We start from the raw sequence: 26,231 nt of genomic DNA, 5'->3' as shown, positions 1-26,231 counted from the left end.
ATGAATGAAATAACTTTTCCGCCCCTTCTTCTTGATTAGCCTGTTGATAACTGTTTTCCTGCCGACTTTGTTTTAGTACATTGGATTTTAAACTTGTATTATGGACATGCATCTAGAGTTTTCTTATAAAAAAATGTGTCCGCACAACAAAGCTTCGTGACAATCACCTATTAATCTCAATATTTCTCCAATTATGCATTCCAGCAGATAATTTCACTTTCTTGCTTGTTGAGTGTCTGATTCTGTAGGAATAGTGCTCATTAAAAGCCTGCCTTTTGCCACAGATTGGTTCTTTAACCAGCAATTAAGAATGTCCTGGATTGCTGCTTTCTTCCACGGGTCCCAATATGGTCTGACCTTGTTTTGGCTTCAAGTCCGTGTACTCCATGTAGTCTCGGTTGTTGCCTGCTCTTTGGTTGAATGGTTATTATTGTTTCTGCCTTTCTGGCTGCACTTGCTGGAAGTAAATTGGATGATGTTGCTATATTCACATAGGTATTTATAAGTGTCTTCTGCCAAACAAGTTCAAGTTCAATTCTGTTTTCCTGCTGGCTGTCAAATGGAAGATTTGTCTTGAAGCACTTGAATCTGGTGGCTAGCAATGATAATAGTGAACAAGCTTAACTGGGACGTGCTCAGAGGCATGAGGCATGCTTAAGAAAGTCCGGACCACAGATTGCTCGGGAGAGCATTGAAAGACCCAGTTACCTCTATCATTCTGTGAAATCTGTCCGGTAACGTTACTGAAAGAAAGAAAACGGGATTTGAGCTCGAAGGGAATCGACCACTCAACCTTGCCAATGGACAAGGTTGAAGATGGGTTTTGCTTGAAATACAATGAGGCTTAGTTATGGGTTGATGAAGTGAGAATCTTGGTGCTGGAATACATGAGAAGCCATGGAATGGCATCTGCAGCATGGAGATAACGAGTTCGGAAACCTAGAAAGGCAATCATCAACAATGTGGCCAAATTTCAAGGGCCAGATTTTTTCCCAAAACCAATGCTATTCCATTTTAAGACAATAAAACGAAGGGATCGGATCGCTTCCTACAGTGTATGCAATGGTAGACGCCTTGCAAAGCAAAAATGTCGTGGACAAAAATAACTTTCTTACCTGCTGCTTCACAACACTGGCGGGGGGATTTTACTATGGCTAGAATCCAAATTATGAAGAAAAGTTGAAGGCCCACGCCATGAGTTAGGTCTCCTTCGAGTAAGCATCCATTCATGGACCCCAGCACGTTTGCTTTTGATGAATGGACGTAAATATACATGATTCCAGGACTTTCCTGGTGATTAAAACGTGAAAAACATTTTTAGTCTCCAATTTTTGACCATCATCAAAGCTGTCCTGCCATGGAGAGTTTTAGGTGCAAGGCTATGCAGATGCCATGGTTAAAGACTTGAAGGTCCTCTCAAACATGACCCACTGTCATCGTAATGATGACCTGCACGGGTTGAAATGGTCTGAATCGAGTTGGTTTTAAATTTTATCACTTCTAATATTGATTAAAAGTAATCTAATTGATGATTTAGTCAAAGCTTAATCTAAGATCCAGTAGAGTTAAAATCAAGAAATTTATGTTTTTTTTTTTAAATTGAAACGATAAAGTTTTGAATAAAATAATTTATCACAAGCTAATAACATGAATAAAAATGGAGCTCAACATCTTTCAGTACCAGTAAGATGTTAAGAAATTAACCTCTAATCTCAATTGAAATTGACCCCCAGCTTACTACTAAATAATTGATTGCTGATGTCGATGCCCATAATTTAATCGTACTTCCACATCGCACATGATAAAAGCATATTCCAATGCTAACACCCTTTTGTTTGCTGTGCCAAAGTCAATTGCTGTCGCCAACAACCACGTGGTTTCCATTCGAAGAAAGCATATTCCGTTGTTATTTAAATGGATTGTTGAAAATATGACAGTGATTATTTTTTTATTTAAAAATATATTAAAATAATATTTTTAATATTTTTAATATTAATAAAATATTTAATTTTTTTTTATAAAACTAGGAAATTAAAGTATATAAATTCTATCAACAAGTTCCATTCTTTTTAGCACTTGCTTGGACTCAAAGGATTCCTACTTCGAAAATTGTATTTATTAATTATGGAGTTGGTGAATAGATTCGGCAATCAAACTTAATCTAGTATTTTTTTTTAATTATTTTAAAAATTAATAAAATTAAATATAAAAAATTTGATGAATTAATCTATAACTCAGTGACTTGATCAAACATAAGTCAGATTTGATTAAGTAAATTTTATTTTTTAAAATTTTATTTGTTTGATATAATATTATTTTAATTTATTTTTAAAAAATAATAATTAAACCAATGTCTTCTTAATATAGACTTGCTAACCTCCAAATTAAATCCACAAACCCACGATCTAAGTTTTAAGTCGGTAAAAGTTAAAACCCGTAATCATGTTAAAAATGCAAGTCTCCTCCTCCAACCGATCAAATCTTTTTTTAAGACAAAAATACCCCTTCTCTGACACATCCCCATTTTCTCTCCGTAGTTCCTTCCGAACTGGAAAAACAGAACACGAAAGCTTTTTAAGAATCATTTATAAACTCATTCCAGCTCAGTTCATCACTCCTCTCTCAGATCCGAACCCAAATTTGAATCCATATATTCTCAATTGGATCCTACCCGATCCAGATTGGATCTTCATTTTTTATTTCCCCTCATGAATTGCAATCCTCTAATAATTTTAGGGTTAGGGTTTTCTCTCTTCAATAACTTCCTCTTCTTCGTTTCCAATGCGGATACGAGTCCATCTTGCCCGAAAACCAGCCCGTTTGTCGGGTTCGAATCCAAATTCACCATGGTACGACACCAAGTACGTGGGTTTCTAACCATAGTCGATGATTGCTCTTTCAGGGTTTCTCAGTTTGATATGCTATCAGGATCCGATGTTCATTTTTGGGGCTCCATCGCGGCTGATTTTGATAATTTCACAAATGGGTTTATGATTTCTGATTATAAACTCAATGAGACTTATAAAAATGCTAGTTTTAGTGTTAAATTGAGTCGAAATGTAACTTGGGATCGCATCCAAGTCCTATCCATCTGCGACCTGTTGACTGAATCGGATTTTGGGCATGTAATTCTCTCAAATGGGTCGGATTTGGCTCCCACATTGAGTCCAGATTTGGCTCCGTCACCGGCAAGTAATTATAGCAGGGGCGAGGAAGGCAAATTTGGTCCTTTTAGTGTCACGACAATGTTTGATAATTGTAAGGTTTTGTCAAATGATTATAGGATTTGGTGGAGTTTGAGCGTGGAGAGGGATTTTATTGATATAGGATTAGAGGCCGCTATTGCTGTACAGAATTATATGGCATTTGGGTGGGCAGATCCGAAGGCTAATTCGGAGGTCATGATTGGTGGCGATGTGGCGGTGGCGGGGTTTACGGAGGAAGGAATGCCTTTTGTTGATGATTTTTATATTACTAAGTATAGTGAATGTACTATAAATAAGGATGGATCAGCTCATGGGGTTTGTCCTGATACGATATACGAAGGATCGGATCCTGTTGGATTGGTGAACAATACGAAGTTGATTTATGGGCATAGGAAGGATGGGGTTTCGTTTATTAGGTATAGAAGGCCGATGGTTTCGGTAGATACGAAGTATGATTTGCCGGTGAATTATACAGAGAATATGACAGTGATTTGGGCTTTGGGGTTGATGAGGCCACCCGATACTTTTCGGCCTTACTATTCCCCGCAGAATCATGGAGGGCCAATGTCGGTGACTTATGGGCATTTGGTGCTTAATGTTTCTGAGCAGGTGAATGAGTGTTTAGGACCCTTGGATGCTGCAAACAAGGAGGATCAGGATTTGATTATCGCAGATGCAAATAAGCCTCTTGTTGTTACTACTGGTCCTGCAGTTCATTACCCCAACCCACCTAACCCTTCAAAAGTCTTGTACATTAATAAGAAGGAGGCTCCTGTTTTGAAAGTTGAAAGAGGGGTGCCTGTGAGGTTTTCGGTGCAAGCTGGACATGATGTGGCATTGTACATTACTTCGGATTTGATTGGTGGTAATGCAACATTGAGGAACAAGACAGAGACTATTTATGCGGGAGGGCCTGAAGCTGAAGGTGTTCTGGCGAGTCCAATGGAATTAATCTGGGAGCCAGATAGGAATACCCCAGATCAGGTGTACTATCAATCTTTGTATCAGAAGAAGATGGGTTGGAGAGTTCAGGTGGTTGATGGTGGTTTGTCTGATATGTATAACAACAGTGTCCTTTTGGATGATCAGCAAGTCACATTCTTCTGGACGTTGTCAAAAGATTCTATATCTATTGCTGCCCGGGGTGAGAAAAAGAGTGGTTATATTGCAATAGGATTTGGTATTGGAATGGTTAACAGCTATGCTTATGTGGGTTGGGTTGATGATACTGGTAAAGGGCATGTCAATTCATACTGGATTGATGGAAGGGATGCTTCAAGGGTGCATCCAACAAATGAGAATTTGACCAATATAAGGTGCAAGTCGGAAAATGGGATCATTACCTTCGAGTTTATACGACCTTTAAAACCATGTAGTCACAATGATCGGGTAGAGTGTAAAAATATTATTGATCCCACAACTCCTCTGAAGGTCATATGGGCATTGGGCACTAAATGGTCAGATGAACACCTAAATGAGAAGAATATGCATTCTGAAACTAGCCACAGGCCTATACGGGTGTTGCTTATGGGTGGTTCTGCAGAAGCAGAGCAAGATTTACGGCCGGTGTTAGCTGTACATGGGTTCATGATGTTCCTTTCATGGGGTATTTTGCTTCCTGGTGGAATTTTGGCTGCTAGATACTTGAAGCATGTGAAGGGGGATAGCTGGTACCAGATTCATGTTTCCTTGCAGTACTCAGGTTTAGCAATTCTCCTACTTGGCCTTCTTTTTGCAGTGGCTGAGCTTCGGGGCCTCAATATCAGCTCAGCTCATGTTAAGTTTGGGCTTGCTGCTATATTTCTGGCATGTGCACAACCAGTGAATGCCACCATGAGGCCTAAAAAATCTGCTAATGCAGAGGAGGTTTCCTCAAAAAGGCGTCTCTGGGAGTATTTTCACTTAATTGTTGGTAGATCTGCCATCATTGTAGGAATTGCGGCACTTTTCAGTGGAATGAAGCATTTGGGAGATAGATATGGAGATGAGAATGTTCATGGATATATCTGGGCATTAATTCTTTGGTTCGTGATTGGTACAATGATCGTCGTGTATCTGGAATATCATGAAAAACAACGAAGGAGGGACAGAGTATTTGGAAGAAGCAATTGGGTTTTAGGTAACCTTGAAGAAGATGATTCTAGTGACCTCCTGAATTCAGCCAGGGCGTCATCACAAAAAGATAAACAACATTCTGGACTGATGGAAGTTCAGTTAGAACCTCTGAACAGATGATATTTCCAACAATTAATTTTGGTACAAGCTCGCCATTTTGCCACCAGTTTTGAAAATTTTCTGCTCATGCGGGAACAGCAGGCCTGTTTTTTTCGCTTGAAATATTATTTTTTTTATTCGAGGGGGCTTGACATGCTAATCATTGACCCATTGTATTCCATCCAGCCATTTTTGCTTTTTAGTAATTATGCTAGAACAACTTACTTTGTATACTTGATACATCTTTAAACACAGCGGAAGATTTATATTTTTTTTCCTTGTATCTTTTCTGTTCAATGAAAATAGAGTTTGTCCATAACATGTAACACATCAGGTGCTGTAGACTATTTCTAAAGTTTTATGGAATAATATCGGTTTAGCCAAATCTATTGGTGCTATATATTGCATAATGCTTACCAAAGACACATGTTTTCATTTGATTTCCTTGCCAAGTATCTAATCACTCACTGCGTTTGTGCAATTTAATTCCCACCTGAGAGGCATCCACGCTTGCCCAGGCTTGTATGAAGCAAGTTCATGGGTCTTGCATGGTATGAAAGGTTGATCAATATTTGTAGACTGGTGACGTGTGAGACTTTCTTCTCTTTGTATACTTTGGCGAGGAAGATTGCTGTTCTAGAATCATATTTCCAAACAAACTCTAAATACCAAGCCTAGTTTAACTAGAATCAACTCATCCTTGATTGGGGCACCTTTCCTCCCTTGATGAAGAGATTTTTGCTACATGGTAGGTTGACGTCAAACTATGTTGCTCGGCAAACCTTAAACTGGCTAGCTAAAGATAGGTGTCGTTTCATTTTACATTGAAAGAGTTGTTCATGGATGTTAGACCACGACATATCCATGAGCTCGGTGTCTTTAAATACAGTAATATTTGTTTCTAAATACGTTTTATTTTAAAAAAATAATTATTTTAATATATTTTTAAACAAAAAATTAGCAATACTGACAACACTATTCTCATTATAAATTTCTATATATGTATATACGGAGTAAAAAGAAACACATTAAAGTTCAGAAGACACAATTATGATTAACTCACTTGCTCTCACCAAATTTAATTGTATTATAAACATTTAAATCTTGTTAGCTAGTACAAAAAATACAATGCAATTCACAAATTTAATTGTTGATTACCTATCTCATAATTGACTTAACTTATTTAATATTGTGAAATTTTTGGTTGTCACAGTGTTTCTTATATTTTTTTTGCTCGAAAAATTATTAAATTAATATATTTTTTTATAGTTATGATTTGCTGATGTAAAAAAAATATATTTTTAATTTAAAAATATTTTTTAAAAATATCATATATTATTTTACCAAACACACTCTCAAGTCTCAATTTAATTTACACAGGATATTAGTACAAAATTCAAATTGAGTTAGATATACAATGACTTACATATTCTTACCATAAAGAGTAGTGAATTATTTTATTATTAAATAAATATTTAATTTAGCTCTAATAAACTTTTTTTTTATCCTCTCATATCGTGATATGGTTCTTATTACCATCCATGTCGGAAATACATACCAATATCGTTTGAAAAACACCATCTAACCCTTATAGATTATAAGATCGGATTATGGCTATGACTATCTCAAGTTTTTGGAGAAGCAAGATTTAATCCTCGTGTCTTAAGTTTTTTTTAATTAAGCCCCTCTACACTTAAGACCTTTATTTTTTCATTTTATTTTCATTCTTACCTTTATATGTTTCTTATATTACCCTAATCACTTTGTTAACTCACTTAATCAGTTCCAAATACCAACAAAACTCATATTAACTTGTTACGAAACATGAAAACACAACCTGACTCTTAGCATTAAAAGAAAGAAATCGCTGTCCAATTCATTAAATCTCCAAAATCATAGTTAACAAACTTGGCATGCTCCTCTAATCTCTTCAATATCGTAATTCTGAACACTCTGAGATAATCTCTTCAGTGTACTATGATAGTTTTTACAGTTGCTCTTTTTAAAAAAATAAATTTTTAAAAAAATATTTTTATTTATGATTTTTAAAAAATAAATTTTAAAAATTACTTGTCTAGTTAAAATTATTATGAGATAAATTTTTGCATACAAAATAAATAAAAAAACATGTTTTCATAAAAAAAGTATATTATTTTAATCTTTATAAAACTAATCTTTAAAACATAATTATATATAGGTCTAAAACAAAAGGTAAAAATTATTTAATTAACCAAATAGATTTTTCCTTGTTGATAAAAAATAAAAGCTATCTAGATATCTTAAAAAATTCAACAATAAAAAAACTACCTTATCCTTTTGATTTCACCCCACCCTCCCTCAACACTTTGATAATCTTATAATAATACATTTTATAATGTTTGGTATTGTAATATTAAAATTTATTTTAAATATTAATACATTAAAATTATATTTTTTTAAATATTAATTTAATATTTTTAACATAAATATATTTTTTAAAAATACCAAAAAGCAAAAGCCAAACCGCACGCCAATCCGGATGCAAATCCTTCGCTATTATAAACAGTACTTTCAGTTTTAAAAAAAACCAAAGAAAAAACGTTGTCTTTGGTGACATGACATCATTAACACCGTATTTTTAGTTTTCTCCGTGTAGCCCAACTCCGATTTTGGTGTTCTTTTGGGTCTAGCCAGGATTTTTCACAACGTTGGATCCCCAGATCCACCGGTAATTTTCTCTCTTGCTCTAAAACCTCTATTAACAAAACCTCTCTTAAAAGAGTGAAAACCCATTTGCCATTTTTGCTTTTAAAGACCCACACACATAAAGATACACTTTACTTCAATAACCACTGACCTAGAAGGCTTTTAATTCTTGAAATGGTGATTAATTTTGATAATTTCTGTTGTTTTATCAAGTGGGTTTTTGTTCTTGCATGAATTGGTGAACGTGCCATGTTGGTTTCTCGTACTCTTGGTTTGGTTTGTTTTGTTTATGATTCTTGAGTTTGTGGTGTTTGATAATGGGATGTCTTAGTGTTTTTTTTTTTGTTCTGGTTGCAGAAAATGAGTAGCTTAGTGGAGAGGCTACGTGTTAGATCAGAAAGGAGGCCAGTTTATAACTTGGATGAATCAGATGATGATGATTTTGTTTCAGGGAAAGCTAAAAATCCCCAGGAGAAAATTGAAAGATTTGTCAGGGATGACGCGGTTTGTTTCTTTTCTTCCCACTTATTTCTTGTAGGTTAATGTGTACTTTCTTAATGCTGGATGATAATGGTTTTTTTTCTTTTTACCTTGCTGTTGATGTAAAATTACCGACTTTGATGCTTTACTAGTTTCACTTAGAGGTTAAGATAGTTGAGGCGTTAACATTTTAATATTTTTTAAGGATTTTTTGTTTTGTTTTTGTTTTTAAGGTGAATATTGTGTTTTTTTTTTTTAGTTTTGACTTCTGAAAACGAGTTAAATTCCCGAGCAAAATGAATTTTATTTGATATTTTTCATGTAAAAAGATCAGGAATGTGGCTGACTTGTTGCTCTTAAGGATGTTTAATGATGTTGTTAAGACTTCCTTTCATGCACGGGCTAGTTAACAGAGGAAATAAAGTTGATGTGTTCAGTAATTTCCAAGTTGAGTGAACTTTATTCTGTAGAAATAACGAAGAAAAAATAATGCAATTTTGTTGTCCTATGGCTGCTGTTAGTCACACAGATTTTTCCTTTATTTATTTTTTTAAAAATCTGTGGCTGGTCTAGTGCTTGGTTTGATGAGATCCTTGGTCAATGACTGGATTGCTTTGAGTTGGTTAGTTCTATTTTGAGGTACTTTGCTATTAGAGATTTCTTTTCATTGCATTACTTTTACCATTGCCCTTGTAGAAGTTATTCATTGTTATGAGTTAGATTGCTTTAATCAGGATAAAAGACACAGCCTGTCAAAAATGAGAGTTGAATTCTTGGGTTGGAGGATTGCTGTTGACTGTGGATTAGTTTCATACTTTCATTAGCATTTTGCTCCTTTCTTTTTCTTGTTTGGGGTGGTGTAGGAAAGGATAAGCTTGTTTGGATCTTTTTGTGGGAATCTTCATTGATTCCAGGATACCATCATACCATCATATATTTGGTGTTCTTTTTTCTCGTTTCATTGGAGTTTGTTGATTAACTGAATAAGCCTTCATTAATTGTCATGTTAAACCTTGAACTTAAAAGATGAAGATGATGGAACAGGAAAATATTTGACTGCAACTGAGAAAATTAATGCTTATTTCTTAAAATTGATTTAAAAACTAATGATTTTTTTGTGGAAATGCAATGTAATGAAATACAAAAGAGAGACAAAATTATGATTTGGGGGTTTAGTTGCTTAGGGCTTTGGGCTTCAAAACAACTGAGGAGAATCATGCTTTGAACATGAGGCAGATTATCTATTTGATTTGAAAGATCTCTCATATCCATGCTCCCACACTTGTTTCCAGTGAATGTAGATGCTGTGCTTTGGTTGTCCTCCCATGATTGTCTTTCTTAGTCTTAAAAATTTTACAAACTTCATGTTTCTTTAATAGTTCCTCTTTCTTTCTTCCCTCTCATTCAGAAGGAGGATTCCTGTCAAGCTTGTGGAGAAAGTGAGAATCTTCTGAATTGTGAAACCTGCACATATGCTTACCATTCCAAGTGCCTGCTTCCACCACTAAAAGCTCCTTTTCCTAGCAATTGGAGGTGCCCTGAATGTGTATGATTCCATGACACTCTTGGGTACTCTTGTTTATTACATTAGCATTATTCTATTCATAACTGACAATTACTATTCTTTCATCTGCAGGTTAGCCCTCTGAATGATATCGATAAGTTATTGGACTGTGAAATGCGCCCTACTGTTGCTGATGATAGTGATGCCTCTAAACTGGGCTCAAAGCAAATTTTTGTAAAACAGTATCTTGTGAAGTGGAAAGGCTTATCTTATCTACATTGCACTTGGTAATTTTGTTTATATGATTTCCAACTTTCTCATGAAGAACAATTGCATGTAAAATAACATTTTAACGCTGCAATCCTTTTATAATGCTTTCAAGTTCTCCTTTGTGCTGTTGCTACAGCATGACCAGGCTTGACCTGGCATGATATTCTCCTGTCTATTCAGCATTTTTTGCTCACTTCTTTGCTGTTTTTCTTTTTTCCTTTTGGTTATCTTCTCCTGCACAACTCCTCACAGGGTACCTGAGAAAGAGTTTTTAAAAGCTTTCAAGTCAAATCCCCGTCTGAAGACTAAAGTAAACAACTTCAATCGTCAGATGGCATCAAACAACAACTCTGAGGATGAATTTGTTGCTATCCGACCTGAATGGACAACTGTTGATCGGATTCTTGCTTGCAGGTTGACTCATCTGAAACTTTTATGAAACAAACACACAACACACACATGCACAAAGAAAATGTAGTTTTGGTTTTACACTGCCTTGTCTTATTCTTATGTTTGATTGTTTGTAAAGATTTAAAAACAAACGTTGAAGTGGGGATTTTTTTTTTTTGTTGGAAATCAAAATCAATGGCGTGGAGTTCACTTCTGTTAAGTTAAAAGTATGCGCACTTCTATCTTTTAATTATATTTGAGAACATGGAAGCATGCAATTAATCTGCTAATACAATAATTTACATGCATGTTTCTTAGCAGAACTTTTGTTGTTGGAGATAATAATCCTTATTCTTCAAGCATTGACAATTTCATATCTAAAGATTAGACATAATTAGGGACCTATACAGGATTGAGGGCTTTGAGGGGCAAAGACAATTTCTCTTTTCAGGGATCAAATGTGTTCATTTTTTAAGATAGTGGAGGGAAACTGTTCATACATGAAAGGTTGAGTATGTTGAGAAAAATGTTTTGAGGAAAAAAGAAACAAATTTTAATTTAGGAATAAAAAATGTTCTTTTCAAAGAAAATAAACAGATTGCTATAATCTCAATGATGGGGGCATGGATCCATCCTTGGATGCAAGGCAGTTCAGCAGAATAATTTGATGCTTGAAGGGATGCTAATCTTTGCATAGCCATGTGATTTTCGCTGTTGCCCTCATCATTCTATTTTGGAACCTCTTTACTATATCTTAATGCATTTTTTAGGATGCCCTCTTGGCTTGAGGAGGTGCTTTTCTTATGTACATCTCGTGTCTTGAACTTTAAAATCACTAATTGAAGATAAAAGCATAAAAGTATCAGAGTGGAAATTTACCATTTATAATATAGTCACCTGTTATTACTTGTTGCATTTCTTGATAACACTGGTGTGATTTGGCTATTTAGATATGCTATTTCAGCTTTTCTTTTCTTTTGAAATTGTTTGATTCTGTCACAAGATTCCTGAATGTGACACTGTTGCATGCTTCAGGGGAGATGAGGATGAGAAGGAATATCTTGTGAAGTACAAGGAACTCCCTTACGATGAATGTTATTGGGAATTTGAATCAGATGTATCTGCATTTCAGCCTGAAATAGAAAGATTTAATAAAATTCAATCTAGGTCTCACAAACCAAGCAAGCAAAAGAGCAGCCTTCAAGATGCTGCTGATTCAAAGAAGAAATCAAAAGAATTTCAACAGTGTGATCACAGTCCTGAATTTCTTTCTGGAGGTACATCATTCATGTCTTTCTTCCTTCTTGAAACCTAGCATACTTCTTTATTAAGATTTACTTGTTTGAATTTTTGTTAATTCCCGAGTGCTCTTTTTTTTCTGTAATTGAAGGCTCGCTGCATCCTTATCAGTTAGAAGGGCTGAACTTCTTACGTTTTTCTTGGTCCAAACAAACACATGTAATACTTGCTGATGAGATGGGCCTTGGTGAGTCTTGCTTTATTTTATTGTGTTGTTGTCTTTGCACTGATAGCTTGTCATTGTTTTTGCCAATGTATTCACATCCCCCCCTCTTTTGTTTGATTCCAGGGAAAACTATACAGAGTATTGCATTTTTAGCATCTCTTCGCGAAGAGGGCATCTCTCCGTATCTGGTAGTAGCTCCACTTTCAACATTGCGAAACTGGGAACGTGAATTTGCAACATGGGCACCTCAAATGAATGTTGTATGTACACGGAACTCTTCAGTTATCTTACTCATTGATAAGAAAACACTGAGTGGAAGTTTCTCTTGTACAGGTTATGTATGTTGGCTCCGCACAAGCTCGTGCTGTCATAAGGGAATATGAGTTTTACTATCCCAAAAATCACAAGAAGATCAAGAAAAAGAAATCTGGTCAAGTTGTAACTGAAAGCAAGCAAGATAGAATAAAATTTGATGTGCTTCTAACGTCTTATGAGATGATTAACTTGGACTCAACATCGCTGAAACCAATAAAGTGGGAATGCATGGTAACATTCTATGGCTCAATGAGTGCTGTGCTAGTCCCCTCATGTTATTGCTACTTAACACTGACATCTACATATAGATTGTTGATGAAGGTCACCGTCTAAAAAACAAGGACTCTAAATTGTTTCTCTCGCTGAAGCAGTACTGTAGTAACCATCGTGTGCTTTTGACCGGAACCCCTCTTCAGGTTTGTCGTCTAATGATGTTATTGAATCTCATGGACTTAAGATTATTGCTTTTTGCCGGGGAATAATGTTTGCATATAATAAGTACCAATACCAGAATAAAATTGAAAAGTAAAAATGCTTTATTGTATGCCCATGTTCTGAAACCTATTATATAATGTAAAAGCCTTTATGCTTCTCTTGATTCCAGTCTGGAATTGTATTTCTTAAGCGAAACCACTGGGTATGAAATCACTAATTGTGCCAATAACTGAAAGGCTTGTCAAGTGTTCTTTTGTTTAACTTGCATCCCATCATTTGTTTTGATGTTCTGCCTCTGGAGCATTTAAGGGAGTATCTGTTGGTGATTTTAATCATGTTGTAAAGTTAGCTTACTGAATTTGAAAACTGGCAGACAGGCAGATTTGGTCTAATCAACAAAACCAGCACTTTTGCAACACAGTATGGATGCATGTTTTACTTTCTTACTTCTGTATTATATGTGCTCCTATCTATTATATAATCTTATCATCTTATTGCTTTAGTTTTGCGAGTTCTTTATGCATGCCATAGGCTTAGAAGCAAATATTTATCTTGCAAATCTGGATAGAAACTAATGTGCAGTGCCCTCCCATCATCATATGAATGGCCCACTAGCCTTCTTTTCATGCCTTTTCCTTTTGGTATATTCTACCACTTAATTATACTGTTTACATATGTTTTTGTTGAATTGTCTAACTTACTAGCACTCATTTGACACCTGCTCAGAACAATCTGGATGAACTTTTCATGCTCATGCATTTCCTTGATGCTGGGAAGGTTAGTATGTGTGCTACTGTGCATAAGATTTTTGTTAGATCATGGTAGGTTATAAGAGTCCATTGCTAAATTGAAAGACTTTTCCTCTTATTGGTCAAAATCTTTGCAGTTTGCAAGTTTAGAGGAATTCCAAGAGGAGTTTAAGGATATAAATCAAGAGGAGCAGATTTTGAGACTTCATAAAATGTTGGCTCCCCATCTCCTCAGAAGTAAAATCTCAAAACTTTTCTATGTGATATACTTGTACCTCATTTGATTTGTTGGATTTCCAGCGCTATTGGTATCCATGATTTTATGTTAGGTGTGTCGATTAAAAGTGTTTCTTTTTTGTAACTCTGAACCTTTTCTGTCTTCTTTTTGAACATGAAGGTGCCAAATCCTGCCAAATGAAGTGTTATCTGACTATTTGGTGGATGCCTCTTCTGTTTTAGCATTTGATTTCTCTTAGGGCCGCACTTTCTGAACCAGTTTATTTTTTTGTAGTTTCCGATCTTGAACTGATATATGAATTGTTATGTATAACACAGAAAACCATCTGAAAAATATGCCCCCCCTGTAGTCTTTTCTCATTTTTTTTTCAGTTGTCAGCACATTAGCATTACCTGGTTTTTGTTTTCCTCCATTGAGAAACTACAGGTAATTGAAGTGGTAGATTTTTCCACTTTCTTTCGAGGAGCTGGGTTGTTGATTTGCTATTTTGTTTGTACGCTTACATTTATTTCTGTGATTTGTGTTGTCCTATATTCTGAAACACCTGTGGTTTCACTTTGTTTCCTTCCGCAAGAAAAGAAACACAAATGTGAAATGAACAAATGCATGTTCTTACAAAAAAACTTTTCTTATTGTATATTATGACTTGAAGAAGGCTTTAGCTTTGTTTTGGGAGACAAAAGTTGTTTTCCATGAAGTGGGTGTGCCCTATCTATTGCATTTGCTCTGGTAGCTTTTTCTTATATATATATATATATATATATATAATTGTTAAATATGCAATTTTAAGGGCTCTCTCTCTCTCTTGCTGTTGCTGTCTGTTTTATGGCCTGCTGAAGCAAAAGGATGGTTTTCATCTCCTTTTCTGTAAATCTTTTTTGCATTGATGAAAATGTGGGTGCCAATTTGTGATGCTCCTATAGGGGTGAAAAAGGATGTCATGAAAGAGCTACCTCCTAAGAAGGAACTCATTCTACGTGTTGAACTAAGTAGCAAGCAGAAAGAATATTACAAGGCCATTCTGACTCGCAACTATCAAATACTAACTCGACGTGGTGGTGCACAGGTGCAGTTTATTAATGTAGTGAAAAGAAGCTATTTTAATGCATTGCAACCTAACATAATACTGTCCTTGGATCTTTCTTGACCAGATTTCTCTTATCAATGTGGTTATGGAATTGCGCAAACTCTGTTGTCATCCTTATATGTTAGAAGGAGTGGAGCCGGATATTGAAGATACCAATGAATCTTTCAGGTATGTAGTTTAATTCTATGTATTCGTACTTGTGTGTTTGTGCAAGTGCATTCACATGTGCATTTGCACAGATACATTTCCAGTTATGCATGCCTTTACATTATGATTGGACATACTCTTTATCTTCCTTGCCTGTTCTGCCTGTGTAATTTGCTTGAGAGGCAGAGGATGGCTTCATCTGGAGTTTCATTTCATTTTTGGTTGCCAATTTGAAATTTAATTCTGTACCCTGTTGTGTCAGTGTGTATAAAGATACTTTTTCAGTAGTTATAAGTACTCAATTTTATTTGCTGATCTTTTTTGTGCTCCTTTGTTGTCGTTTTATTAACTATGTGGCAGGCAGCTCCTTGAAACTTCTGGGAAACTGCAACTCTTGGACAAACTGATGGTGAGACTTAAAGAACAAGGGCATAGAGTTCTCATTTACTCACAATTTCAGCACATGCTGGACTTGCTGGAAGATTACTGCACTCATAAGGTATCAGCATGTTCTTATTTTGTCACACTCTTAATCTGTATTTGTCTGCTGCAGTGATAGGTTGTTGAGATATATACATTATTTGTTTCAGTCTTTTATCATTCATTTTGTTTCTGTGGTCAGAAATGGATTTATGAACGGATAGATGGAAAGGTTGGTGGAGCTGAGAGACAAGTGCGCATAGATCGATTTAATGCCAAAAATTCTTCAAGATTTTGCTTTCTTCTCTCAACTAGAGCCGGAGGACTGGGAATAAACCTTGCAACTGCTGATACTGTTATTATATATGATAGGTTGATTGTTTTCATTTGAATGTTTTTATTTTTATATTTAGTATTCCTTTTTTAAGTGATAATGAGAAAGCAGGTGCTGTCGAAATGTTGGTAGAGTAGTAGTTACATGTTTAAGGGGGTGGTATGATGGTAATAAAATTTATGGTGATTGGAATCTGGTGTTTTCTGAATTTTTGTAACCTGACCGATACAAGATTTGGCAATACCACTATGCTTATTTCAATTTGCTGACATCTCTAATGGCTATGTTTTCAAAAGATCAAAATGCTTTTCGGGTGCTCTGGATTTTGAAACTCAAAAAGTTCTAAATTTGCAATTTGTCCTGTGGGTTTGTAATGATTTTCTGGTTCCTTTTCTTTTTCGTTCCTTTTCTTTGACTTTCAATTCAATGAACATATTATTTTTGGCTTTTTAGTGATTGGAATCCCCATGCTGATCTTCAAGCAATGGCTAGAGCACATCGACTTGGGCAAACCAACAAGGTTAAAGTTTATGCTCAAGATGTCATAGATAACTATTTTTGCTGCTGCTGCTGTTTGGTTGCTTGTTTGTTATTTGTTTACACTGAAGTGTTGTTTTGGTGTTGCAGGTATTGATTTATAGGCTCATAACCCGAGGAACTATTGAGGAACGGATGATGCAACTGACTAAGAAGAAAATGGTTTTAGAGCACCTTGTTGTTGGGAGGCTGAAGGCACAGAATATTAATCAGGTAATAATCTTTTTTCATTGGTTGAGGCTTTTGGTTGTGTATGTAATAGTAGAAACTTATGTTGCTTGTGTGGGCTAAATTAAATGAAAATTATGATTTGAGTTGCAGATCAGAGATGGCACAATTTAATTATAGTTAATATTGTAGTATGGTTTAGTGGCAAAAACTAAAAAGATATGAACCATGCAGAACTTATACTGAGAGCACCACATACTCATCAGTAGACTATATTCCTTTTTCTTGGCTATATTTGGCAGTTTTTTAGAAAATGCTGGCTGTTGTGTTTATGGTGCACTGATGCACGCAACATTCTTTATATAGGTATATTTCTTGGGCAGTTACAACACAGAAGTTACTGCAATATGTGTTCTTATCTTGGGGAAAAAAAAAACCTAATGACAAATGTGTGGGTTTAAAATTTGAGGAAATCACTGAAAAGATTATGATTTTGTTTTAGGAAGAGTTAGATGACATCATAAGATATGGTTCAAAGGAGCTTTTTGCTGATGAGAATGATGAAGCAGGAAAATCACGTCAAATTCATTATGATGATGCTGCTATTGATCGGTAAACACACTTGACAGCTTGTATCTTAGTGTTTTACAAATTTAAACGTTTGCTAAAAGTAGTAGTTTGCATTGTTTCTTGAATAGATTACTTGACCGTGAACAAGTTGGAGATGAAGAAACATCATTGGATGATGAAGAGGAAGATGGATTTTTGAAGGCATTTAAGGTGTTTTTTTTTTTAAACTACAATGCTTTTGTCTGTTATTTGTTGAGGTGTGTTTGTGGTGATTTTCTGTGAAGGCATGATCTTGCTCTGTAGCAGCCATAGAATAGGCTTGCTCTATTTTGCAATTGTTTTTCCTTTCCTGTGTAGACAGTTTTATTCCACACATATATTACCTCACTCTTCTGATTGATGCATTACAAGAAGAAAACTATGTTTTCCTGTTAGAAGACAAGCTGTGGACTAGCCCAGTGCACGTGCTGGAAGCATAATGGAAGGGGAAGTAATTATGCTACACATGTTTTATCTTCCTCACCACATTTCACATTGTTTTTCATTAATCTTTGCTATCTTAGGCAGATGCTTTTAAAGATTGGTTTAGCATCCACTTCCACTAACCATGTTAGATTGCCTTTATAGCAGTCTGAATATACATCTGGTTCACATAGCTTCCCTGGATGCCTTTATGGCATTTCCTAGTCACCCTTTCTAGTTATCCGACCATGATTATTGGACTCTTTATGTCCTTGCCTCACATTTATTTATGATGGTCACTTTAGGTTTTTGTACTATTTATTCTTCACTAGCATCGTGATTTAGATTTGTACAACATCAAGTCTTATTTATTCCATGTTGGGCCTGATAAGTAAATTTAGCGCAAACTCTAGTGGTTGCTGTTACTTGTCACACAAACCAACTTATCTTTATATCATCTACTTGTTCTGAGAAAATATTCTGTTTGCTATAGAGTTGAATTCACAACCCCTGTGGTGGTCAGCCCCGAGGAATGTTTCTGGTTGTCCCACCTGTCAGTTACATGTTTCTGGGTCTCATTGAATGCTCAAAGAGCCTGGGATGCCTCTTTACCAAGATTAAAAAAGAACAGAGAAAAGCTTATATGCTTTTAATGACCACATGGCAATTAAGATTAAAATCATGGTCTAGAAAATACATCATTTATGTTTTCCCTCTCTGCAGATACTCTCTTCTGGCTATATCTGTGATACTTATCATAGGCATATTATTACTCTATATGCACTCTTTCTGATAAAAACTTGCCAAATTCTAAGAATAATTGGAACTGTAGTCATTAAAAATCAAATCTAAACCTTCTTGAAACATTTATAACCTGTTACTTTCAATATACATGAAGAAAAAGCAGACATAAGTTCACTGTCTCTTCTCTCTTTCCCTCCATCTCCGTCTCCCTCTGTGTGTGTCTGGAATTTTATCTTACTGCGGCTGAAATGTTAATTAGTTGTTGGGGGTTAGTGGAGTTCATATTAATTGAGTTTTGATTTTAAATCTGCATTTGCATCACTTAAGAATTTTGTCCTAAGACTTTTTAGGAAGTTTGGTGTTCCTTTGGGAGTGGGGTTCAAACCATATTGAGAAATCTTTTGTAAGGCTGCAGTTTTTTATAATGTTGTTCCTTGTATACATGGATATTAGGCAAGGGGAACAGTGTGAATGATCTAGTTTCATTTAACAAATTTTGGTAGATCATAGAGGAAAAGGGTCTTTTGATGCAGTTGGACTGCAACAGAATTAGATCCTTTTGGCAGATCTTTTCTTTCCTAGATTCTCTCTCTAACTGATTATGACAATGCAAAGTGACCCATCATTTTAAATGCACCTCTAGTATATGATAGGTAAAATTGCATCAAGTCAATGAATGGCTGAACTCTTGATGAGGAGTACAGTGAATCCCAGATACAGGGCTTGTGTCATGCATTGCTTATAGTTTGAGTATTCAGCCATGTTTGAAATGGTTTCTAATGCAAAATACTGTATTGAAGATTGAATCTTTAATTGTTACTGCAACTTTTTCATAGAACTGAATTGTTTCTATATTCCTGTGTTCTGTGCTGTCTGATTTCTGAATTACAATCATCTGAATTGCTTCTGATTGGAAAATACCATTTTGTGTGCTTTAGGTTGCAAATTTTGAGTATATTGACGAAGCAGAGGCTGCCGCAGAGGAGGAAGCTCAAAAGGCAGCCATGGAAACGAGATCCACCATAAACAATTCTGAAAGAACTGAAAAAACAAACTATTGGGAAGAGTTGCTAAAAGATAGTTATGAAGTGCACAAAGTTGAGGAGTTTAATGCCTTGGGCAAAGGAAAGAGAAGCCGTAAGCAGGTATTGTTGTGTTCTCTTTCTATCATATTTGGTAAAACACATTTGCTTGTTATCATCAAGAATTTAAATTTACTTGGTATGAGATTGTATGCTGTTTTTCACTTGCAGCCAGTATGGAACCAGTTTGGTCAAAAATTAAATTCAAATCTACTAAAAGTGGGAGCTCAAAATTTCCTTTTGTGCCTTTCTGTCATTTTTTCCCATTAGCAGTAAAGGGAATAATTGTAAACTTGCAAAACAAAACTTTATGTTTGAAGCAATATGTAACTGTGGCGTGGTGTGGGACCCATCATACAAAAGTATCTGATTCTTTTGGGTCAGATTTCAAATGATATTAGGGTGTAGATTTAAATGTTTTGACAAATTCAGCCCTCCAAGCACAATAATTAAGTTTCGCAATAGTTAATTTTGAAAAAGAAGTGTTTTTAGGCTTAAACATGTTAACTAGCTCATATATTTTGGCTTCTTTGAATTGTACAGAGCACTTTTATTTTTGAGACTTTGGAAATGAGATTAACTGGTTTATTTTCATCTGATTCAGATGGTGTCTGTTGAAGATGATGACCTTGCTGGTCTAGAAGATGTAAGCTCTGATGGTGAGGATGACAATTATGAAGCTGAGTTGACTGATGGTGAAACAACATCATCAGGAATTCAGACAGTAAGAAGGCCTTATAAGAAGAAAGCTCGAGGTATTATATTTTTTCCTTCCTAGTTTGTTTCTGATGAACCGGTGACAGAAATTGATGATATACTGATTTTGGTTTGCAGTGGATAATACAGAACCAATTCCTCTGATGGAAGGTGAAGGAAGATCATTCAGAGTATTGGGTTTTAAACAAAATCAGAGGGCTGCCTTTGTACAAATCTTGATGAGGTTAGATCTTACATTGAGAAAATAAGAATAATGTTCCTGTGGTTAATGAAATTTTTAAAATGTTTCTGCACCAGCATTCACATAAATTTTATATTACAGGTTTGGGGTTGGAGACTATGACTGGAAGGAGTTTGCCTCTCGTTTGAAACAGAAGACATATGAGGAAGTAGAAAAGTATTGAACATTAGCTTTACCTTTTATTGGTTAAATATGTGCTAGGGATTTATAGCAACTTAACGTTCAAAACCTGTAATAACAGCATCATCTTTGTCATACGATTCACATCTTGCATTCTTATTGAATTTTATGTTTTTGGTTTGGATTGGATGACATTTGTATGCATGCACTCATAGTTGCTAGAAGATACACTGTTTAGTTTCAAGGCAACAAGATTTGATTTTGTTTGGAAGCTATTGAAGTATATATTTTCCTTAATTTCTTGCATATCTAGGAACCTCATTTCACAGAGTATGCAGTTACTATATACATTTTAGATCTCCTATCTTATCAATCAACAATTTTTGTTCCCTGCATATCATTTGCAAGCTACCCTGGTCATTGCTTAAAGAGAGCTAACTATTGTATTTCTTTTTTGGGACCCAACTTTAATTCTTTATACACTAGTTTATTGTTGTTTTCATAAATGGTATTTCCATCTCCTATTTTCAGTTATGGGCGATTATTCTTGACTCACATAGCGGAAGATCTAACTGACTCACCAAATTTTTCAGGTGATTAATCTTCACATGGTAGCTTTTAATTTGATATTTTTTGTGCTGTTAATGTGCTATGTTTGCTTTGTTCACTATCTATGATCTTGATTGTAGACGGTGTTCCTAAAGAGGGTCTTAGAATACAAGATGTACTTGTTAGGATTGCTGTCCTGCTTTTGATAAGGGATAAGGTGAGTCTGCATGTTGAAATTCATGTTTCTTTAATTTTACTTTAAATTCTTCGCACCTGGTCTCTCTTTCTCTCCTCTTTTGGGCCTGCCTTTTTGAAGGTGCTTAGAGCTGAAAAAGCATGACATGAGTGCACTCCTTGTGCATTTGCTAAGATAAGAAATATGGGCATTATACCCAACCATTTTTGCTCCCATTAGTCAAATGATATATTTTGATGTGTTTTTGGAAATGATAGGCGAGGTTTGCATCAGAGAACCCAGGTAGCGCCCTTTTCACAGATGACATTATACTGCGCTACCCAGGCCTGAAGAGTGGAAAATTTTGGAAACAAGAGCACGATTCATTGTTACTTCATGCAGTATTGAAGTATGCCTTCTCATTACTGTCTGTTACATCACTTTTATCTGTTGAAATATTTATACATGATCACTTTTTTGGCATTTCTGCCTTTGTTTGCCTCTAAATAGATAGACCCAACTAGTTTTGTGCTTAGGCTTTGTTAATTTGGGTTGAGTTTGCTTGTCTCTTAAGTGCTCTATCTCCCAGCGTATGTGAATGTGCATGCACCAGGGCTTAAATTTTTTGTACAAATTAAAGATTTGACGAATATGCTGAACATTGTCTGACCCATTCTAGGACTTTCACTCTCACCCTAGTTTCCTTGTACCTATTTAGATCAGAATTAAAATATTTGATATATTGCTTCTTATGGAGATATAGTTGGATAGTATAGGAAAGAATAATAAAATCAAAGCACTGCATAGGATAGGCAAACCTAAACTCCAGTAGACTTTACCTTGGGGAGAGTGATGCATGGGATCTAGGGTGCCTGAGGTACAGCCTAATTTGTAGCCATGCCTCTCTTACATAAAGAGGAGGTTGAAAGTTAAATGTTCAAATCCCTATTGCAATATACTTCACATCAAACATCTCATGATAGGTGTATAAAAATAAAGATACCTAATTTATAAACAATGTGCCAAAAGCCCCCATTCCACCCGAAGCAGGGACTCCTACCTGAGTTCTAGCCCCTCATGTGGCAGGGTACCACTTGGCCTTGGAAATGGATGCAAAGATGCTTCACTAGGCTGAAAAACTAGTGCTTTCTCTGTATTATGTGAACTAGATTTGCATGCTGAATACATTAGTAATTTAGTCAGTTATGAAGATCTTTGTTTTTGGTCGTCATCTACTTTCTAGGCATGGGTATGGAAGATGGCAAGCTATTGTTGATGACAAGGACTTGAAGGTTCAGGAGATAATCTGTAAAGAGTTGAATCTTCCTTGTATAAGACTACCTGTCCTTGGGCAAGGAGTTGCTCAAGCACAAAATGGTTCTACTTCTAACATTGCTAATGCAGAAGCTCCCAGCACCCAGGCACAGGCAAATGTTACTGGAAATGATGTAGCAGCTGATGTTGCTCAGGGGACAACTGATGCTGCAAACCCAGCACTGTTATACCAAGATTCATCTATATTATTTCATTTTAGAGATATGCAGAGACGACAGGTAGAGTTCATTAAGAAAAGAGTGCTGCTTTTGGAGAGAGGACTCAATGCGGAGTACCAGAAAATTTACTTTGTAAGTGATTTTGATTTTTTTTGTTTCCTGTACAATGACTATTTTTGCATTTTCAGATAGCTTTAAATTCGAAGGACTAAAATTTTGGATGCAATCAATTTTTTAGGAAATCTAATTTGAATTGCAATATTTCATATACTAGGAAAAAGAATAGCCAAGTTATAAGCTAGAACATCTTAACTCCAGCAAGAGTTTGGTTTCAAGGAGGACCATTGCTGGGAATTCCTTATTCACTATTACCAATTAGATTTAGGCAGTTATTTTGTCAATTGATTGCGCAACACGTAGCAACAGTATTAATGACACATGAATCTTCCTCTTTCTTTTCCGTTGACAGCTTGCTCTTTCTGTTAAATTATTTTGACTGAGATATGGAAATTCCGTGGCTTAATCCACACAGCCTTATATTTCTAGAGCCAGTCAATATCATTGCTCTCTTGGTACAGAACACAAGATATTCTCTATTTTATAGCAGTTCATCAGGAAGAGCTTATAGAACAGTAGAATTGTGTATTCGGTGCTTGTATTGATATGATACTTGAATTGATTCTAGACCCACAAGTTCCTTTACCCCCCTTGTTTATGCTCACAGGGTGGTGATATAAAACCAAATGAGATTACAAGTGAAGAGGCTGATGGTGAAACAAAGGCTGCTGACAGCTCAAGTTTAGGCTCCATAGAGATCAATGCTCAAATGATTGACCAGTTGCCTCAGATGGAACCAATTGGTAAGTTCATGCTTGTTTATAAATTATTGCTCTTCAGATTACCAAATTTGGGATTGCTGAAAAAGAAATTGAGAGATTTCTGAAGGGAAGTTCATTATTAATTTACTATTATTACAGGATGGAGTGGCAGGCATTTGAATGATATTATATAAACATATCCTGATTAATTATCAACATTTGAATCAGATTATAGGTGTCATCGGTTTGATTAATTATCAACAATTTCATGGATGACCAATAATCTTTCTATGCAGGATCAGAAGAAATTTCAGCAGCTGCTTGTGATGACAATCCTGATAGATTGGCATTGGCTGAGCATTATAACAAGGTAAATCTTCTGCTAATTCATTTGGACTCTCCATGTTTTGTTCAATGGATGGGATTTGTATCATGCACCAGATAGGAAACACTTGAGATGGAAATTGGACACAATTCACACACTAGTGGTAGTGGTTGAGCCAAAGCCATGTGAGGATTAACACATTGTCTTTTCTGATTCTCCTGGCAGATGTGCACGGTGTTGGAGCAAAATGTTCATGAAACAATTCAGATATCCTTAACCAACCACCCTGCAAGTCTCAAGTTGAGACAGGGCCTTCAGCCATTAGAGATGATTTTTGAACAGATGAATCAAATTCTCTCTCCTTTACAACAAAAATCTACTTCGGAACAAGGTACTCTGGGTTCGAACAAACATGTGCAAGCTGAATCACAGAGCAATCAGGCTAAACTTCATTCACCATCTGACCGACAGAAGGAGAATAACGATGATGATGCTGCTGCTGTGGAAGATGTTGAAATGAAAGAGGCAACGACAGAGCCAAAATTGGAGGCAACGACAGAGCCAAAATTGGAAGAAACCATTGCATCTTCGGATGAAGAAGCTCCACATTCTGCAGGCCCAGTTACGCCTCCAAAAGAACCTATGTGTTCACCAGGGACATCTGAAAAGGATGTGCAAATGGTCGATACAAGTAATGGTACTGACACCAACACTGATGCTGTATCAAATGAAAATGAAACCACAGAGAAATCAGATTCGGGGGTAATCGTTTTAGATTGATACATACAAATGGAATACCTGTAACCTTTTCATGTTCATTTTAGCTAACAAACTAGTTTTACAGGCTTTAGCCAAAAATAAGTAAGAGTTAAACTGTACTCTTCAAGTACTCTTTTCAAATCATGCAGTTCTTTTACAAAAATCATCGAGTACTTCTTAATATTTAGCAAATCTTGGTATTGCTTGAGATTTTATGCACTTCATCGGCTAACAATGCAGCTTATATTTCCACAAGATTCCAGATGCCTGCTCGATAAATTTAATATCATTGTCATTGCGTATGCCTGCAACTTTCCCACAGCTTCAACTGACTCCAAGGTGATGTAAGGTAATGTTTTTTCATCCATGGGGCTTAGGAACGCCTGTTATTAATTAATAGCTGGGTTTCATTCTGCTTCAAGGAGCTAGGCAAGGAGTGGAACTCGAATCAGATTTCTCCCAGCTAGTCAAGTTCCAATCTTAGAAGGAGAGCACCTTTACTATTAAAGCAGTACCTTAGGAAGAAGGATCGCAAATGTGTTCTTTGACAAGAGCAGTATAGCTAAAAAGAGAGTAAATAATCAACTTAAACATGTATGAAATGAAAGGGTTTTGTGGGATGATCGTCTGATATCATTGAGAAATAGGAAGAAGTGTTTATCATATGATTTCGTGCAACTATTCCCAGAACATAACTGGAGAGGAAGCCATTGGCCAGGAGCAAAACGCAAACAAGTTTGGAGTTTCTTGGGATGATCATCTGATATCAACTTCAACTTCGATGAATGAAAGAGTTTCGTGGGATGATCATAGGAAGAAGTGCTAGTGTTACCGAACGATTCTCTGCAATTATTCCCAGTACACAACCGGACAGGTTTATGAAATGTCATTCCTAGGAGCTAGACTCAGAATAAGGTGGGAGTGGTGCATCATTTCATTATAGAAAGGCAATGTCTTTTCTACTTTTGTAATTTCAGCATTAAGTACTACCACCTACTTTAAGTGGAAAGCTATTTTAATCATAGTTGTCCGCTTGAGATATGACCTCGAAAAGAACCACGTTACTAGGTTGTTGGGTCAATCTTGTAGGTTATGGATTAACTCATGTTATTTTTTTTTTATTAAAACAACATTGTTTTATTTAAAAAAAAAATTCTTGATGTTAACTAAGACTAGTTTAGTAGGGTCACGAGTCAACCATTAGGTTAATTAAGTTTGGTCAAGTTAATGTTTTTTTTCGATTCAAATTAAAATTTGAACTGGATCAAGTTCTAGATCGTGAATTTTCTAGACTACCCTGCTAAACTAGATCGGGTTTAATAATTGTGCTTAGAATGCCAATTTCACTCATTTTGATTTAAGAACTAACAATTTTTATATAAAGTGTCATTCCACTAAAAAAATGATACACCATCAATTAAAGAGATTCCTGGAGAGCTACGAGACATACTATATAAGCATGGTTTAACCTATGATGTGTACTAGCACAAGCGGTAAAAAAGAACCAAAGACATGAGAAGTGTAAGACCCAT

General features: G+C 35.7%; 2 protein-coding genes across 4 annotated transcripts; both read left to right on the top strand.

The window, feature by feature from the left end:
• The first annotated feature begins 2,465 nt into the window (after positions 1-2,465).
• On the top strand, positions 2,466-5,818 carry LOC118050227 (cytochrome b561, DM13 and DOMON domain-containing protein At5g54830-like). The gene has a single exon (XM_035060495.2). The coding sequence runs from the start codon at positions 2,709-2,711 to the stop codon at positions 5,439-5,441; it is 2,733 nt and encodes a 910-aa protein (XP_034916386.1). The 5' UTR covers positions 2,466-2,708; the 3' UTR covers positions 5,442-5,818.
• Positions 5,819-7,969: 2,151 nt separating this feature from the next.
• LOC118050228 (CHD3-type chromatin-remodeling factor PICKLE) lies at positions 7,970-24,862 on the top strand. Of its 3 annotated transcripts, none has more exons than XM_035060497.2 (31): positions 7,970-8,127; positions 8,463-8,609; positions 9,994-10,131; positions 10,222-10,376; positions 10,612-10,773; positions 11,785-12,026; positions 12,140-12,235; positions 12,338-12,474; positions 12,548-12,760; positions 12,838-12,945; positions 13,691-13,741; positions 13,851-13,950; positions 14,875-15,017; positions 15,103-15,206; positions 15,546-15,684; positions 15,808-15,977; positions 16,393-16,459; positions 16,567-16,689; positions 17,147-17,256; positions 17,343-17,424; positions 19,359-19,565; positions 20,107-20,257; positions 20,337-20,442; positions 20,542-20,616; positions 21,112-21,173; positions 21,270-21,346; positions 21,583-21,713; positions 22,548-22,929; positions 23,522-23,657; positions 23,912-23,985; positions 24,166-24,862. In XM_035060497.2, exons 2-31 carry the CDS (start codon positions 8,466-8,468, stop codon positions 24,718-24,720), a joined length of 4,440 nt encoding a protein of 1,479 aa, XP_034916388.1. In that variant the 5' UTR covers positions 7,970-8,127; positions 8,463-8,465; the 3' UTR covers positions 24,721-24,862. The 3 variants fall into 3 exon arrangements, with proteins under 3 accessions (XP_034916388.1, XP_034916387.1, XP_034916389.1); XM_035060496.2 differs by having other exon boundaries at positions 8,014-8,282; XM_035060498.2 differs by having other exon boundaries at positions 8,014-8,356.
• Positions 24,863-26,231: the final 1,369 nt, after the last annotated feature.

Source organism: Populus alba, chromosome 6 (genome assembly GCF_005239225.2).
Source record: "Populus alba chromosome 6, ASM523922v2, whole genome shotgun sequence".
NCBI classification, from domain to species: domain Eukaryota; kingdom Viridiplantae; phylum Streptophyta; class Magnoliopsida; order Malpighiales; family Salicaceae; genus Populus; species Populus alba.
The sequence above is the reverse complement of the archived record's forward strand: the minus strand, read 5'-3'. Positions and strand labels throughout refer to the sequence as shown.